Source organism: Sarcophilus harrisii, chromosome 3 (assembly GCF_902635505.1).
Source record: "Sarcophilus harrisii chromosome 3, mSarHar1.11, whole genome shotgun sequence".
Taxonomy (NCBI): Eukaryota; Metazoa; Chordata; class Mammalia; order Dasyuromorphia; family Dasyuridae; genus Sarcophilus; species Sarcophilus harrisii.
In genome coordinates this window covers 214,737,262-214,755,422 of record NC_045428.1, presented here as the reverse complement: position 1 = coordinate 214,755,422, position 18,161 = coordinate 214,737,262, and the positions used below count along the sequence as shown (strand labels likewise).

At 31.6% G+C, this 18,161-nt stretch overlaps 1 protein-coding gene across 5 annotated transcripts in view; it reads left to right on the top strand.

Annotated features, from left to right (window-relative positions):
• GYG2 (glycogenin 2) overlaps window positions 1-17,714 on the top strand; it is a 49,488-nt gene extending 31,774 nt beyond the window's left edge. For 2 of the 5 annotated variants that reach the window (XM_023500358.2, XM_023500360.2), the window contains exons 8-11: window positions 495-638; window positions 13,817-13,924; window positions 14,250-14,357; window positions 16,719-17,714. In XM_023500358.2, the coding sequence (XP_023356126.1) occupies window positions 495-638; window positions 13,817-13,924; window positions 14,250-14,357; window positions 16,719-16,880 (522 nt within the window). In that variant the 3' untranslated portion in view covers window positions 16,881-17,714. The remainder of the gene's footprint in view (window positions 1-494; window positions 639-13,816; window positions 13,925-14,249; window positions 14,358-16,718) is intronic. The other 3 variants (XM_031959043.1, XM_031959044.1, XM_031959045.1) reach the window with 3 other exon arrangements.
• The last annotated feature ends 447 nt before the right edge of the window (window positions 17,715-18,161 follow it).

Below are 18,161 nucleotides of genomic sequence, written 5' to 3'. Positions count from 1 at the left end.
TGAACTTAGGAAGATGAATCTTCCTGATTCCAGGTCTGCTATTCCATACACTATCACCTAGTTGCCCACAAGGTCAGAAGCCTGAAACACCAGCTCTGTGACCTTGAACAAGTCACTTAATCTGTTTGCTTCAAGCCTTAACTGCAAAATGAAAATAACAATAACATCTACCTCTCAGGCTTGTTTTGAGGATTAAATGAGATAATATTTGTAAAGCATTTAGCCAGTTCTCAGTATATAACAGGTGCTTAATTAATGCTAGTTCCCTTCTAATAAGGGGACTATCATATTTCTAAAATATGATCTTTCAAGAATTTATGGTTAATACATGCATAATTGTGTAAATAAAATATAAATTATAAAACTTACTGCATTAGTAAATATAAATAGGAAGTAATGTAGGAAATTAAATGGTTATGGCATAAAAGTATACGATTAAGCTATAAAATTAAGACATTTTATTGTCTAATTTCTCTTGATTTATTTCATTTTAGATTTCTCTTTGTGGTGCTGCTAAATCATGGAAAAGTCCAAATTCAAGCCAAGAGCATAAACAATATTTACCTGTTCAGGAGTTTTCAGAACAGACACTGGAAATAACTCTTCCTATTCTGATACCTGAAGTGACTGAGAAAGATGTAAGTACATGATTATATTTACATGTATTTACATGTATAAGTACATGAACAGCTGGGTTTATGTAATAGAGTGGAAGTAGAACCGAGAAAAGCTTCTACCCAGATATATGTGAAGAATGCCTTGGGAAGAACTAATGTTTGCTGCCCAGAATACTTTCTCTGACCTGACACATTGCTGCATATGAAGCCCATGTCCTTATACTGCTTATTCTCAAAAAGTATCAAAGCATCCCACTCTGATATGACCTGTTTGATAGCAGTTTGTGAGGTGAGTGGTTCAGCCCCATCTTGGCTTTCTTTGTACTCTTAGTAGCTTATATTCTGACTTAATTGCCCAGGAATGGAGACTTTGTTAGACTCAAAATGTTATAGCTCCCTATTACTGAACTATTCTTTGCATTTTGAAAAACTACCATAATAAGTTTCTTTTTAAACTTTATAGTCTTTTAGGGTAAAAAAAAATCAACTGAGATCTTTACTCCAGGTCCAGCCTTCTCTTTTTTTAAAGCTATGGGACCACTACTTTGCACTGTATACCTGCAGGCTTCTATTCATTGATTTATTTATCTACTCACCCAATCCTTCATTATTTATTCATTGATTCATTGATTTATTTATTTACCTATTTATCTATTTTTCTTCTTATTCATTCATTTATTATACTTATTCCTATGATTTTATCTGAAATTCCTGTTAAGACATTCTTCTTTCAGTGTAAGTCAGCATCTTCTCTGAAATCTACAGCTTTGGAATGTTTCCTGCAGCACTGAAAGGTTAAGTGACTTGCCTGGAGTCACACAATCAGTATGTGTCACAGCTGGCAAAAGAACCCAGATCTTCCTGTCTCAAAAACCAGCTCCTTATTCATTATATGATGCTATTACAATGCCTTTAATTAGAGATAGCTGAGTATCACATTGGACAGAACACTGGGTCTGGAATTTGAAAGATTTAAATTACAATCCTGCCTGAGAAACTTACAAGTTTTGTGACCCTGAACAAGTCACTTAATTGCCTCAGTTTTCTCAACTATAAAATGGGAATTATAGTAGCACCTACCTTCAGGATTATTATTATTAGAATCAAATGAAATATTATTTATAAAAGGCTTAGCATAGTGACTAGCATTTAGTATGTACTTTAATAGATCTTTCCCCTTTTTTTTTTTTTTTTACAATGAGAATAATAATAGCATCTACCTTCCATGGTAATTGTGAGGATAGATGAGGCATTTGTAAAGCACTTGGTAAATCACAAAGAATTATTTAAATGCTATTTTTATTAATATTATTATTTGCTAACTTTAACATTCATAAGAGATTTCTAAACAACATTTTAAATGATTGTCAGACATCTAAAGTCATGTATATCATTGTTGTGTCTAATATATTATATCTATCAACAAAAATAAAAGTAAGGCATCAGGTTTCTAGGGTAAAATATTTGAAAAAAAAAATTTAAAGGTGATTCATTCATTTTGTCTCTCCAGCTGGAATAGTTTTCTGTGCTGTTAGAACAGATTTCTGATTTTAAATGACCATGTTCAGAAGAATTGCTTCTTCTTATCTTAATGATCTTCTTATCTTTCTTATCTTAATGAAAGAGTTTTTAGTTTTACAAATGAGGATGAATTTGGACATGGGAATGCCAAAGTAGTAGTAAGTAATGCTTTTGTTTAAATCTGACATGGCTCTTGATATCACCCTGAAGATGTCTGGTTTAAGGCTTTAAGCTGATTGCTATTACTATCCATTGAAGTATCTAAATAGTCATATGTAAAACATCACTTATGTCAATATTGCAATAGTTCATGGTGTCATCAATGTAATTAGTTGAGAAACGGTACAAATTGTGACCTGTCCTCTCCAAAGCTATTTTGTTGTTTTTGGCCATGCCCTTGACCATGTCATTGCTCTTGTTTATGCACAATTGTATAGAAATTATCATAGAACTTTCATTTTTCTGTTATCCTTTGGATAATAATTTTTAGTCTTCTGAAAACGTCACACTTCACAATGACGTATGAAATGAAGATATTAATTTCATGAGTAAATTCCTGAATTCCTGAGTTCACATCAGCATATGTCAAGTAAATAAGGTTACCTCTGGCTTTGAAGGTCAAGGCTGAGGTGTTAAAATGAAATGAAGCACTTCCTTACTTTAACCCATTTAATCTCACCCATAGAAGATAGAAAGCTAACTTTGGAGGCAGAAATATGTAGATTTAAGTTCCACTCAGACATATACTGGCTATGTAACCCTCAGCTAATCATAGCCTCTCAGTTCTATAAGCAAGTATAGAAGTTGGTAGCACCCTACCCAGAACTCTTCATACCAATGATATCACAGTTCTAGGTTGAGTCCCAGATTCTGTTTATCATTAACATTCTAAAAGGATAACATTCTGAAGCTGGCCAATGGAATATTACTGATGAGAATGAAATAGTGTCTGATTTTTTTCAAGTCAGACTGTAAATAACTTACTTGTCAGTTTGCTATTGAATTATGTATAAAACCATACCTTATTCCACAGTTGGAGACTAGACTTACTGATGCTGTTTTTGAAAAAATCAATACTGACTGCCAATGTTTAGCTCACAAATAACTATCTCAAGCATTTCCCCCCAGATCATTACCAGTCCAGCAGTTTTAATCCATTCTCTAGCATATGACCATCCTGACCATCTACATAATAAAATAAAGTGGATAGACAATACTTACTGGCCAGACTGTCATGTACATTAAGATGATATATTGATTGTGATATTCATCAGTACATCAGCATCACTTGAGGAGACAATGAGCGGAGCCTAGAATTGAATAGGGGGATAAAGTGCTAGATTCCACTGAGGAAACTGCAGAGAACTTTAACTGATCCCATACTACCACTGCCACAAAACACCATGTTTGTAAAGTGAAAATTCTCCTATTAATCTTATATAGATGTGAATCACAAGTCATTATAAAGTCAGATGAATCACAATTTCAGGTAACTCAGTGACCAAAAGAGAATTGAATGTGTAGATTTTAGCATATTTTTAACAATGATGAATTATATGTGAGACATAATATAACCTATATCATCACAGACTAATAACCCCCCCCCCCCCAAAAGGTTGACTAGTCATGTATCACAAGGAAAATGTTACTGATGGTTAGCCTGAGTGCCTTCCCAATATCCATCATGTATTAAAAAAATTATATGGGTTGGAAAAGTATGGAATGATTATACAATGGACAAAATATAGATCCAGTGCAATATAATCTTTGGTTTTAAAATGTATTTGATATTTTTATTTTCTGTGTATGCTATATCATTTTTTCATGTTGCTTGACTGCCACCTGCTGATCACCCCCAGAATCATAAAGTTTCTGAGCTGTAAAAAGATCTCAGAGAGCATCTGATTCAGCTCTTTTATAGATTTGGAATTAAGGCTCAGAGATATTTGGTGAGTTAGCTAAGCTCATATAATATAAAGACGAGAATTAAATTCACCTTTCTTTATTTTCAATCTTTTCCATTTATTTTTATTTTTATTTATCTTTTTATTTATTTTATTTATATTTATTTTTATTTATCTTTTCCATTATTTTTCTTTTGACAATTGTATAAGTGGAATTTCCTGTTATTTTTTTTTCAAAACTGATTTACAAACATTTTTAATTTCTTGCTCAAAGTCCAGTAGTCTGTCTCAGAAAATACTACAGTGGGACATTTATGGGAAGGTATATTTATCCCCCTATATGCCAGCCTTAAAAAGTTGGGAATGCATCCTGCTTTCTAAAAATAACACATTTTGAATCTGAAATTAATATTTAAAAATTAACTTTTATATGACCTATTAAGCTTATGCCATTTCTTCAGAAGCAGAAAGAAATAATAATAGAAAGATTCATGTCCTGTGTCTGGCCTATATTTGTTTTGTGATAACTGACCAGACAGCTTAGTTAACCTTTCAGTGCCCAGGAGACGCTCTAAGATTCTGTTACAAAGCAGGTACCATTATAGACAGAGTGAATTCCATATATCAGTATTTTTTTTAAATACCTATTAGACCATCACCTTGATTGACGAATTCCTTGAGCTTATTATCCACCATAAAAAGTAGTATTTCAGTGTGACATAGACACATCAATGGGTCTTTGATTTGGTCATGATGGGTTATACTTTTAGTGCCCAGACCTCATTTTTTGGCCTTTATAAGCATTTCCAAAAATCTTCCATAGTTTCTCTACTAAATATAGTTACTGGGGGCCTTTAGATATTTTAGTTATTGTCCTTTGTGTTCTAAGAGGATCAAAATGACATTACTAAGTTGGGGTCAAGATACAGTCTGTCTGATCAGTGTGAGCTCAGAAGGATCTAGGTTGATCAAACCAATATGAGCTCATAAGTCTCTGCCACAGGTTAGGCACAAATAGTCCATATGAACATTTGGAATGGGAATTTCTCTAGATTTGCACATTTCATATTTCTTTTGAGCTACTGCAAGTCTGCTTTGCTCATATAATATAGAGCCTTCTTTGATGCATACATGTCATGGTGGTCCTGTGTTTGATTCTCTCACGTCTCACAACTGATTCCAAAGTTCTTCAAAGAAATCTTGAGATTGTTCTTGTATAATTTCTGCTTATCTATGTGTGAGTGCTTGACATTTATGAATTCTTGGTAAGATAGTTGTCTAGATAAATCTATGTTTGGTATTTGTATAGCATAGCTAGCCCATTGTAGTTGCATTCTTTGCAATAAGAATTTGAATGCTTGGCAATTTAACTAGAGAAAGGACTTCAGAGTCCAATATCTTATTTTGCTAGATGATCTTCAGAATTTTCCCAAGTCAATCCAAATGGAAGCAATTCAATTTCCTGGTCTTAATTTTACAGGTCTCACAGCAATACAACAATGAGGTCAGTACAGCCTAATGCCTCTTCTCTCTCACACTTTAATTTAAAGCTTTTAGGATTTAGGGATTACTTGGGCAATATTATCTGTTAGTCTCATTCTAGGCCCATAATCAGATCACATTTTGCTATGATAGCTTTACCTCTTATAGTGTGTGAGTAATCATTAATATTAAACTACAGCCTACAGATATCCTTATATACATTTGTATATCTTTTTTTTTTGATCACTGCAATTATAATTCTTTTGATCCATAGCCATATAATATCATTAGGAAAATATTGATGTTTAAAAGATATGTTTATGAATCAGCTCAAGATCATTGTAATCATACACAATTGTAGGGTCATTTGTTCCCTCCTATTCAATTCTGGGACCAAATTTCTGTCCACCAGTAGCACCAGTCAAAGACTTGTAATTCTCTATTATCTGTCTTAAATTTACATCCTTTAGACTTTAAACAGGGTTATTCTTCCAGTTCCAGAATACTATGAAAAAGGCTCTCATCATTTTATCCATCTCTTACATAAAATCATATACCTTCATAGTTTTTATTTGTGTAAAAAGAAAATTTCTTTTTTTTTTAAGTTGTTTTTTTTTTTGCATAACACAAGCTCTTCTTTGATCCTTTTCCAACTTCACTATAAATTTAGGCAGTAGTTCAAGTGTTGATGTACCATAATTTTATATTAGGCTAAAAAAGCTTCAGTTAACATCATTTGTTTAAACATGCATGTAAATAATATCTGAATACTTTGAAATTATAGAATTGTATTATTTCTCATTCTAGACTTAATATTATCTCTGTATTACATAAATTACCTAAAGACAAAAGTTCTATCTGTTGCGGAAAAGATAATTTTAAAAATTAGTGGCTCACCTTCTTATAATCATGAATATGATTTTTATTAAACAATGATTTAGATGAGTACGCCTAGTTATCTATTTGAATATGTTGTCCAGATTTATCTGGGTTTTGTTGAACTTAAGACATGGAAAATCAAAAACCATTTTATGTATTAATTACCAGTAATTGCAATCTGAATAAAATCACTTAACAAAATATATTTTTAACAAAATTAAGAAGTAATTTAAATGTGTTGATTTTTTTGTTGTCTTCATAACAAGTCTGTAAGATGTATTATTATCATCCCTATTTTAAAATGAAGAAACTAAGGCTAAGTGATGTATTAAAAGTAACAAAGCTAGTAAGTGACTGAGGCCAGATTGATTCACGATCCAGCACTTTGTCCATTGAGCAACCTACAGAATTGATCTTGAATGCCAGAAAACTTGGATTTTATTCCCATCTCTGGCACATGAAATCACTTGTGTGATTTTGTTCATGTCATTTAACCTATTAGGACTTTTGGCAATACATTTGGTGGCCAAAAAAAATTATGACTTGCCTCAGTGGAAGGAAGTTCTTCATGGAGATTTTATTATAATAATGAAATTTCAGGTCTAGTCTTTAATCCCAGAGTTGGATGCCATGTGATGGTAACAAACACATAGATTATTTATAGTATTCCCACATATATCATGAGATCTTTGACAGCAAGAATCTTGTCTTTATAATTTTATGTTTTCCTTCAGCATTTTATGGCAGCTTGGTGGCATATGTCCTCAGATACTAACTAGCCGTGGACAAGTCACACAACTCTATTTGCCTTAGTTTCCTTATCTGTAAAATGAACTGGAGAGGGAAATGGCAAACCATTCCAATATCTTTGCTAAGAAAACCCCACATGGGATCATGAGGAGTCAGGCCTAATTGAAATAGCTGAACCAATAGCAAATCTGCATACTTTAGGGCTCTTATGAATAAAGTAAATATAAATAATGAATTTTTTATTTTGGAGTTTTCTATGTCATAAATCTTGAATGTCAATTATAAATAGAACCACTCATCTTTTTTCAAGTAATCATTTCAGATTTTCTAGATATTCAAAGGTAGATCTCAAAGACCTCAAATTTATTATTATTAGATACCAAATTGCTTATCCTTATAATTTTCACTTTGAATGAATAGCAATGGAATCAATATTTTGAAGCATTATTTGAAAATATTAATTGTAAGTTTAAACTTAGGGAGAAAAAAGTGAAGTTAAAGGGAACAAATTTATGAATACAATGAGCATTTTACCTTGTAAACACTAGCAATACTTGGTACTCTAGCAATAATAAGACAAGGGAGCAAATTAGGCTGTCTCTATTTTCATGAAGAGACATGAAGAGATCTGGAAAAGGAGCAGGGGGAAGAAATATATGATGGCATGGAATATCCAATTTTTACAATTTTTCATTGTAGTTTTGTATTTTTTACATTGAACTTTTGACATAAGCAACATTTATTAATTCACTTCTTAATTTTGTTTTAAGTTTTTGTTTTTATGAAAATCCATCCTGACAAGATACTTTACTCCTGCTATGTTACTTTAAAGATACTTTACTCCTGTTGTTAGATTGAAATCGTGTCATTTATACAATTGAGCTATTTAAACTATACTTATGTCATAACATGTTTGAATCATATAAATATTATCTTAGTGTTTAAGTATGAAAAAAGTAGAATATGTGTAAATAATCAAAACAAGGGGAAATATGGATTGGATTTTGAATCTTTTTGCTGTTTGTAAAAAATCAAGCTTTCAAAAAGAATCAGAAAATGAAGAGGATAAATTAGGTCATTGTCAGGTCTGTGTAGTATAAAATCAAATTAGAAAGTATTGATCTGCTAATATTTAAGTTAATGTGATATAAGGGGTAAATAAGTCCATATCTATAACTTTTAAACAGGGAATTAATGAAAAATGGAACCTAACATACTCTCCTTAATAAATATGTATAAAAACTATTTGTCTTTGTGAGTAACCACTGTTTCTCAGAGTGGGAACAATATGTGACTTTGGGCCAGAAAGACTGGTCAAAAAAAAATATTTCTTAATGAAATTTTGGCATCAGTATAAGAATATAATTAAGAAAAATTTGTGATCTTATGGAAACCAAGATTTTTAGAAAATTATTAATTTTGATAAAAACAAAAATGGGATTTTATACCAAATTTTTGTCTACTATTCATTTCTTTTATAATAATTTGAAAATCACAAATAAAAGTCTGAATGATTTATGAAGTCTTTTGAAATGAGTTGAAAAATTTAGGAATTTATTTTTAAAACACTCACATGTAAAAATGTGGAAACAAGCTAGTAAGATCATAGGAGATAGACTTTCTGACTAATACAATTTTTTTTTGTTATATAAATTTTAAAACTGTTGAAATAGGTAAAAATTATCAGTTTTTTAAAATATGCCATGTATTAAAAAGTGTTGTGGTTCTTTCCTTAAACTAGTTTCTTGGTTTTACTCAATTTTCAAATTATTTTGTATGTTTTTTTTTAAACTTTCCTTCTATTTTCCCTCCCTTTTCTTTGTTTCTGCCTCTCCCCCATCATCCTAAGAACCTTTTGGGAAAGTGAAAAATAAAATATGGGAGAATGCTATTAATAATTAAGTTGCTTTCAGTCTTACATATAATTTCTAAAAATTACAAAGTCTATTGAAATGTAGTTTGGTTTGCCAAGTTTGTATTGATCCCATTGACATTTACAAATGTTTTTTCGTTCTTCCTTAATCATTTCCTAAATAGTATGTGTTTTTTTTTTTTTAATTCACTTGAACTGGTGAATGCCAACAATAAGCACTGCTATATTTTCCTGATTGCTAGGCCAGTGGTTCTTATTATTTCATTCTGAGTACCCTACTGAATTGTTCCTATGTTACCCTCTACCCTGTGCATCTTGGTCCAAAAAAGAAAGAAAAAAAAAGAATTTGAATGTTTTTGCAAAGAGAAACTTTGTCAATAAGCATTTAAGTGCTTGCTATATTAGGGAACCCTTCTTAGTGCTAAGGATACAAAAAAAGGTTAAAAAGTAGCCCCTGCCTTAAAAGCTCTTACATTCAATAGAGAAGATAACTTGTAAATAATGAGGTACATACAAAATAAGAAGAAGATCTGAGATTAGGAAGACATTAGCAACAAGAGGAAAGAGAAGGAACTCCAGGAAAAAGTAGAATTTGAACTAGTCAATTAATTTTTTGCCTCTGAGGGGGGACTTCAGGTTTCGACTTGAAGTTAGAAGTGATCTGAATTTGAATTCTGTTGCTTATACCAGTTGTATCACATTATCTCCTTGAGCTTCAAGTTCCTTATTTGTAATACTTTTAGTAGCTAGTAGTTATTGGAAGGATAAAATATAAAGTATTCTATAACTCCTGTTGCCTGTATAATTAGTGAATATTATTATTAATGACCATGGAAATTTAGGATGTAGTAATCAGAACCTAAGGCTACTGCCTACTAGTTTTTTTTAACTTAAACAGAGATTAAGTTCACTTTCCTCCTCCATGAAGTGAGAATTTGAACTAAATATCTCTTTGGTCTTTTAACTCTGAAGCAGGAAGGAAGTAAGGACCAAAGAATAGTTGTAGTGGAATATGTATGTTTATAGCTGCTTTTGTCCTTTTTGAAAAGTCTTCTATAACCCATTTCTCTAACATCTTTATTTTTTTTCCTAGACTGCTCATCACTTTGACAATCAGGTTTAAACTGAAATCATAAAAACACTAATCTGTCTTTTATAAAGTGCCCTCATAAAATTTCTCCACAAACACTAATATATATGAAAAACAAAATGAATAGAAAGGAAGCAAAGTACATTAACTCTTTTTAGATTCTGTGCTTAATTTTTTCATTTTAACCATGAATGGATCCTATTGATAGTCAAAGGCACATTAAGGATTGTCTCTTTTTCACCTGCTTATGTACAATTGATAGAATATATAGAAGTGATTTAAAGGGATAGATTATTTCCTTTTTTTGTATTTGTATTATCTCCAGTGCCAAGTGCATTTGGGTTTTCTTAATAAATAAAGTGATTTGCCAGCTCCTTTTCCAACTCCTTTTTAAGTAAGAAAACAAGCAAAAAATTTACTCAGGATCAGGAAAGTATCTGAATAAGTAAGTGTCTGAGGACAAAATTTAAATTCAGGTCCTCCTGACTCTTGGGCCAGTGCTCTATCCTCTGCACCAAACAGCTGCCCCAACTTGTTATATAGAGCCAGATAGAGTACTGGTGCCAATATTAGGAAGACCTGAGTTCAGATATAGCCTCAGACCCTTACTGGCTCTGTGACCTTAAGCAAGTCACATGCTCTCTGCCTCGGTTTTTGTAAAATGGGAATTATAACCCTTATATTCCAGGAATGGTGGAAAGACCAAGTGACATAATAAGTATAATATGCAGGAGATGCTTAATGAATGCTTATTCTTTTTCCTTCCTCTAACAAAACAGTGCCTATGAGTCATTACTGTGAACTGTCAGAAAAATAAAAACAAAATCCAAAACCTTTTCCTATGTGGTATTTACCTGTGAACTTCTTTTTGTTTTGTTTTAATTGGTAATTATAAATAAGTATCTTAAGCTTTATATTATTTACATTAGAGTGTGAGTAGTGATTGTGGAAATCTTTGTACTTTCATCAGTGCTAGGTACAGAGTAGTTGCCTGATAAATGATTAACTGATCATTAATTTACATATTGGTAATCTTGGATATTTTTAATGAATTATGTACAAATTATAAAATAGTTAATTCTAGATTATTCAAGACTGATAGTCTATTTTGCTATTTAACAATAAAAACAAAAAAATTGGTTTCCTCACTTCTTTTCTCTGCCTAATGCCATAGAATATAAGATTCTTTTTTTTTTTTTACATGACCAAACCGTTATTTTGCTGTACAAAAAGAATCAGACTCTGAAATATTGTACAGTTAGCTTGTGAAGGAAATCAAAAATGCAGGTGGGCATAAATATAGGGATTGGGAGTTCAATGTAATGGTTTTTAGTCATCACCCAGAGTTCTTTCTCTGGGCGTAGCTGGTTCAGTTCATTACTGCTCCATTGGAAATGATTTGGTTGATCTCGTTGCTGAGGATGGCCAGGTCCATCAGAACTGGTCATCATATAGTATTGTTGTTGAATTATATAATGATCTCCTGGTCCTGCTCATTTTACTCAGCATCAGTTCGTGTAAGTCTCTCTAGGCCTCTCTGAAATCATCCTGTTGGTCATTTCTCACAGAACAATAATATTCCATAATATTCATATACCACAATTTAGAATATAAGATTCTTGAGATCAGTAACTTTACAGTTTTCTTTTTAACCCCAGTTCCTGTCACAGTGCTTTTTCATGGCAGGTAATTAAGGCTTGTGGACTTGGATTTGTTTGTTTGTTTGTTTTGTTTTATTTTTTTAATTTCTTATGTCTTAATTAGAAGTTAGACAAGAAGGAACCATGGTCAGTGGTGGAATGCTAGATTTAAATTTGGAAGAAGTGAAAGTGCTATGCCTGCCTTTTAGTACCTTTGTGACCTATCTTCTTACTTTCTTCATCTGTGAAATATAAGATCTTAGCTAGATAATCCTCACAAAATCCCTCCAAGTCTTAATCTATGATCAATTCTAGACGGAGATCCAACTATAATTCTCCCTGCATTATCTTATTCAAATTCTCATAATTTAAAAAATAATGTGGGGATTTGGGGATTAGGTTGATTTTAATGAAGAAAATGAGAGTTTGGTGATAGAGAACTTTATTTTTGCATTTGAATCTTGTTTATCCACTACTACAAACTGTGAGTGAATTTGTTTTACTAAAAATTCTTGTTTATGATAAGAGTTTTATGATAATATAGTGAAAAATAAAGTCTGATAGAAACATAAAGACAAATCCTATTGGCACATTAAATAAACAAATAATTTAAGATCAAGATCTTTAGACCAAATGTTGAGATTTTGGAAAATACATGTAGCAAGATAGAGATTTTTTTTTGGGGGGGGGGGGGACCAGCTTGGACAGGTTTTTTAAGTTGTTTTTCTTAATACAAAAATCAATTATAAGAGACATCCATCTTGATTCTTTTAGAGTGATAAGCTTTACAATTTTGGATAATATTAAGTCTTCTAAGAACAATTTTTTTCTTTATTAAAACTTTTTATTTTTCAAAACCTATGCGTGGACAATTCTTTAATTTTATCCCTTGTAAAACCTTGTGTTCCAATTTTTCTCCCTCTTACCCTCCCCTCTCCCCCCATGCCCTCCCCTAGATGACAAGTAGTCCAATATATGTTAATCATGGTAGAAATATATGTTAAATCAATATATGCATACATATTTAAATCAATATATGCATGCATATTTATACAATTAAAAATTAACATAATCAAAATGATCTATTTTGTGATCAATAATGATCTCTAGTTCTTCTTTGGTCACAAATTCTTTCCTCCTCCACAAATCTGAGAGGTAAACTATCCTATGTTCTTCTAATTTATTTATAGTATCATTCTTTATATCTAGATCATGAACCTATTTCACCTTATCTTGGTATATGGTGTTAGGTGTGGGTCAATGCCTAGTTTCTGCCATACTAGTTTCCAGTTTTCCCAACAGTTTTTGTCAAATAGTGAATTCTTATCCCAAAAGCTGGGGTCTCTAGGTTTGTCAAACACTAGATTACTATAGTCATTGACTGTTTTGTCCTATGTACTTAACCTATTCCACTGCTCTACTTCTCTGTTTCTTAGCCAGTACCAAATGGTTTTGATGACTGCTGCTTTATAATATAGTTTTAGATCTGGTACAACTAAGCCACCTTCATTTGCATTTTTTCCCATTAATTTTCTTGAAATTCTTGACCTTTAAGAACAATTTTTTTTTAACTTTTTTTGGAGGCAATCAGGATTAAGTGATTTGCCCAGGGTTACACAGCTAGTTTATGCTTAAGAGTAGATTTGAACTGGATTTGAACTGACTCCAGGGCCAATGCATAAATTGTTAACTAATGGAAAAATGGTTATTTTTCAGCTGCTGGTCAGAAAGAACCCAGTTCTCCTGAGTCTTTTCTGGAACCAAATAATGAACTACCTGCCTATTTTACCAGTAACCCCATTACTTTATACACTTTGGAAATTATATATACAATCTTTATGCCTATCTACCTTTTAATCTATTTTTAATAGCAATTTTAAGAGTTTTGGGGGAATGGGGTAGGGTAGAGATGATGGGGCTGCTTTAGTGTTTTCTCAGACGAAAATAATCAAAACAACTCCAACTTGATTCCTATAGGCCGATAAATTTTACAGTATTTGTTAGTGCCTAGTAATCCAAGAGCAAATTGTTAACTAATGGAAAAATGATTATATTCTTAGCAGCCAGTCCAGAAAGATGAACATAATTCTCCTGAGTGTTTCCTGGAACCAAATAATGAGCCACTTGTAGAGTTCACCAGTGAACCTGTTCCTCTACACAGTTTGGAGGTGATATTTTCAGCCTTTGTGTCCTATCTTGCTTAATACACTTGATGAATCAGCTCTATATCCTAATGTTTGTTCAATTAATTTATATAAATTTTAAATCTGATATTATTAAAACTAAAGCATGCCAGTCTACCTTTAAATGGTTTTGTTTTTATTTTTGCAGGGGGAGGATGAATCTGGTTTGTTTAGTCTTTTCCAGGACAAAATAAAAATTAAAACAGACCTCTACTTAATTGTTGTAGGCTGATAAGGTTTGCAATTTTGCATAATGTCTAGTCACTCAAGAGCAAATTATTAACTAATGAAAAAATGGTTATATTCTTAGCAGCCAGTCCATAAAGAGGAACCCAATTCTCCTGAATGTTTCCTGGAACAAAACAATGAACCATCTGCACAGTTTACCAGTGACCCTGTTTCTCTACACAATTTGGAGGTGATATATGCAACCTTTATGTCCCATATTGTCTAATACACCTGATGAATCAGTTCTACTGATATTATTTTTTATTCTTACATCACTAAAATGAGAGCATGCCAATCTCTCTTTTAATAACACATTCCTGTCCCCATGTAAAGATTTTCCTTAAGGTAGCTGATTTTTTGCATGATTTAATTGTTGAATATATAAATAATGTGATAATTATGTTCACTTTAAAAATTAACATGGTGAAAGCATATTAAATGAAGAAAACTTAGGGGTTGGGTTTGTTACTGTTTGGAGGGGATAGTAATAGTAAATAGGGAAGTTAATTCATTTTCAAATAAGGAGTGTTTGATTACAAATTAGTTAAACGTTTTTCAGACTTGGAGAGATATATACTGGAAAAGAGAAAGAATGCTACTTTTTAAAGAATCAAAAGAAGTGGGTTATCTTATATCTTTCTTGAGGAAGAATTCTTGAGAATTATATTCTTACTCTTGAGAACAGGGACCATGTTTTTTAGCATTCTCTTTGTTAAGTTCTAATACACCCAAGTTCTTGATTAAATAATAAAGAACAGATAAAGTGTAGACTGGGAGTTAAGGTCATATTTGAAAATAAAGTAAATTTGGAGTAGAATTTCTCATCAACAATCTTTGTGATTAAATATAAAATCATTTTAGTTTCAAAAATATTTCTTAGATATAGCAATTTTTTGGCAAGGGAAATCTTAATTTTTCTTCTCTTCTTTACTGAAATTCCTGACTCAAATTTCCTAAACCTCTTTAGAACAGAATTTTATGAGTTCTATTAACATATTTTAAGCCATTATGTTAATTTTGGAAAGTGAGAGATTATTATCTACTTTGCCAGTATATTAAAAGACACTTTAATTACTGGTGCATCTTTTTCTGCCCCCTGAAGAAACCTACTTTTTGGACATAAAAATTTTGCTTAATTATTGAAAAGGCAATGTGGCAAAGTGAAAATATTTTATATTCAAAGTCCAAAAGTTCAAATTCTGGTCTTGCTACTTTTAAAATACTTAAACTCTTGGGGCTTCCTCATTTTCCTAATGCATTCAGGTCTTTTCTAGATCTAAACTTATTATTTTATGAGTACATGGTCTATGAATATATTTATCAGTAGCCATTACTAGCAGCATAATTTTCATCATTTGATTTAAAGTTATAGGCTTGATGACTAAGAGTTATTGCTTTTCTCCTCTTAAGAGAATTTATTACTGACTTGATAAATGATCTGTGAGTGTATTTCTCTCTCTCTCTTTCTCTGTCTCTGTCTCTGTCTCTCTGTATATGTGTAGTATTTTGTAGCAAATTAATAGCCAAGTCATAGTAATAGGCAGATCATAAGTTCCTTACGGACAGGAACCAGGTTTTTTTTTTTGTCTTTGTACTTACAGTATCTTGTTGCTAATCTCATAGTAAATATTTAATAAATGCTTATTCATTGGATTGAATTACTGTACTTTAATTTTGTTGAATGACAATTGGTATTGACTTACTGTGTGATCTGGTACTATCAGGGAACATGAAAATAAATTTAAAGTCCATTTATACTAATTGTGTGTGGGTGGATTTTCAGCAGAGAAGACTGTTTGCACTCTCAAAACCAGCAAATTATATTTTGCATTTTCCAACAGTTGACAAGCCATGAAGATGCTGGACCTTCAGAACTTGAACAACTCCATTATAACAAGAATTTTCAATTATAGAGGCAGAGCCACTAATAGTACCAAGATTTTTAAACAATAGTCACAGATAGTAAGCAGAAATGAAACTGGTTATATTTTCAATTTCAGAAGAACTCAAGTTATACATTATGTATTTATACTCAAGTTATTAGATAATAATACTGTCAATAGCAGGATCTTTGAAAGGCATAGATATGGGTTTCTTCTTTCTTTTTTTACATTTTTTCTTGTATACCTAGATGAGGAAGTGACAGTATTATTAGAGAGAACCAGTATAATTCAATTTTCTTATCAAGCAATCTGAAATTATATTATAGGATTTTACATTTATGTGGACAATTAAAAAAAAATTTTCAGCAAAGTCTAAGGTTATATCCTCTAAGTTCAATACATATATATGCATCTCTGTGTGTGTGTGTGTCTCTCTCTCTATAATTCTGTGGAAGAGTAAGTCAAATGTTATTCTAGAAAAAAAAAGATTTGCTTTGTAAATCACTAAAGTGCTTAGAAGTTGGCAAATGTATAATTTTGTGGTCTTTAAAAAGTCCAGCCAATTAATATGATCCTGTAAGAAGACTTTCTCCATAATTATGTTTGAGTACAATTCTGTTGTAAGCAACAGAAGAAAATGTTGATTTTTGTTATCTTTTTTCTTCTAGGTTGAATTGGCCTTTTCTGTAACAGAGCTTTCCATTCAACAGAAAGTAAAGGAACCCAGTGCTGAAGAAGAAAGAAGGAAATGGGAAGAAGGCCGTGTGGACTACATGGGAAAAGATGCATTTGCACGTATTCAGGAAAAATTGGATAGATTTTTACAGTAATTTTGTCAGCTGTGTCTGTATTCTCGTGAAAATGTTGCCATTATGCTCATGCTTCTGTGAAATGACAAAAACTCTCTTTTAGCTCTTAGTAATAGCAAAGGCCTTTTAAATAATGTGCCTCTATTTATTTTCAGCCAACTTGAGTGCCTCAATATAAGTAGCGCAGAATCAAGTCTAGCTTGAAATGCCTAGCTGACCCAAGATAAATAACTTCTAGTATTCCCTATTAGCTCTGTACCTTACTTAATCTTGCCAGCAAAATGATTTGGAATAAATATAGACTTTTTGATAAATGTATGCATTATAGTGGGAAGAATACCTAAAATGTAGACTAATTCAGGTGCAAAAATATTGCTGCTTAGTGTAGTTAAAAATTACAGATCAGCCTTGCAATTTTCTTTTCTTTAAAAATGCTGTTGATGTTCTGGGAAAGATTGATGATAAATGCATATCTATTCCTATGTGAGTTGAGTTAAAAGATGCAGTTGATGTGCTGGGAAAGATTGATGATAAATGTATATCTATTCCTGTGTAATTTGAGTTAAATTTCAGTAACTCACCTTTTTAAATTCACTTTCAGTTTTAAGATCTCATGGAGTTTTTTTTGATGTCTCTGCCAGAAACACTGATTTTGAACATAATACATAGATGTTCACCTGATTGATAAAATAATTTCTTTAGTTTTATGTAAAGGATTTGACCATAAGGTTTCCAAAGAATTCATAGTTTATTTTAGTTTTTCATAGATCAACTCATTGCAGCAATACTTAAAATATTTTTTTGCTTGAAAAAAAAGAAAATTTGTAGTCTCTGTTAAATTCTTTCTTCCCTCCTCTCCTTATCAATATATACATATACATATATGTATATATGTATATATATATATCTAATACTCACTACCTCAATTTTAACTAACTTATTTAATCATGGTGCTCTACAAACTCTTTCAATAGATTCAAAGGAATTCTCAGTTTTATGAGACTGGTTGCTTAATCTCATGAGAAGTTCTCAAAAGAATCTGTATTCCATGAACCTTCAATGGATATTGTTACATTTCTTATGACCACTGTTACTGACCAGGCACATTTATCATAATAACCAGGCAACTCATCCTATTGAAACAAGAGGAAAAATTAATTTTTACATTTTTAGTGATATATTTATTAGAAACCTATTGAAAAATGAATGACTAATTTGCAGTATATTTTGGAGGGGCTGGGAAGTTCACCTATATCCTATGGTGTTTTCATTGAATGAATATATGTGAAAACATTTAAAATC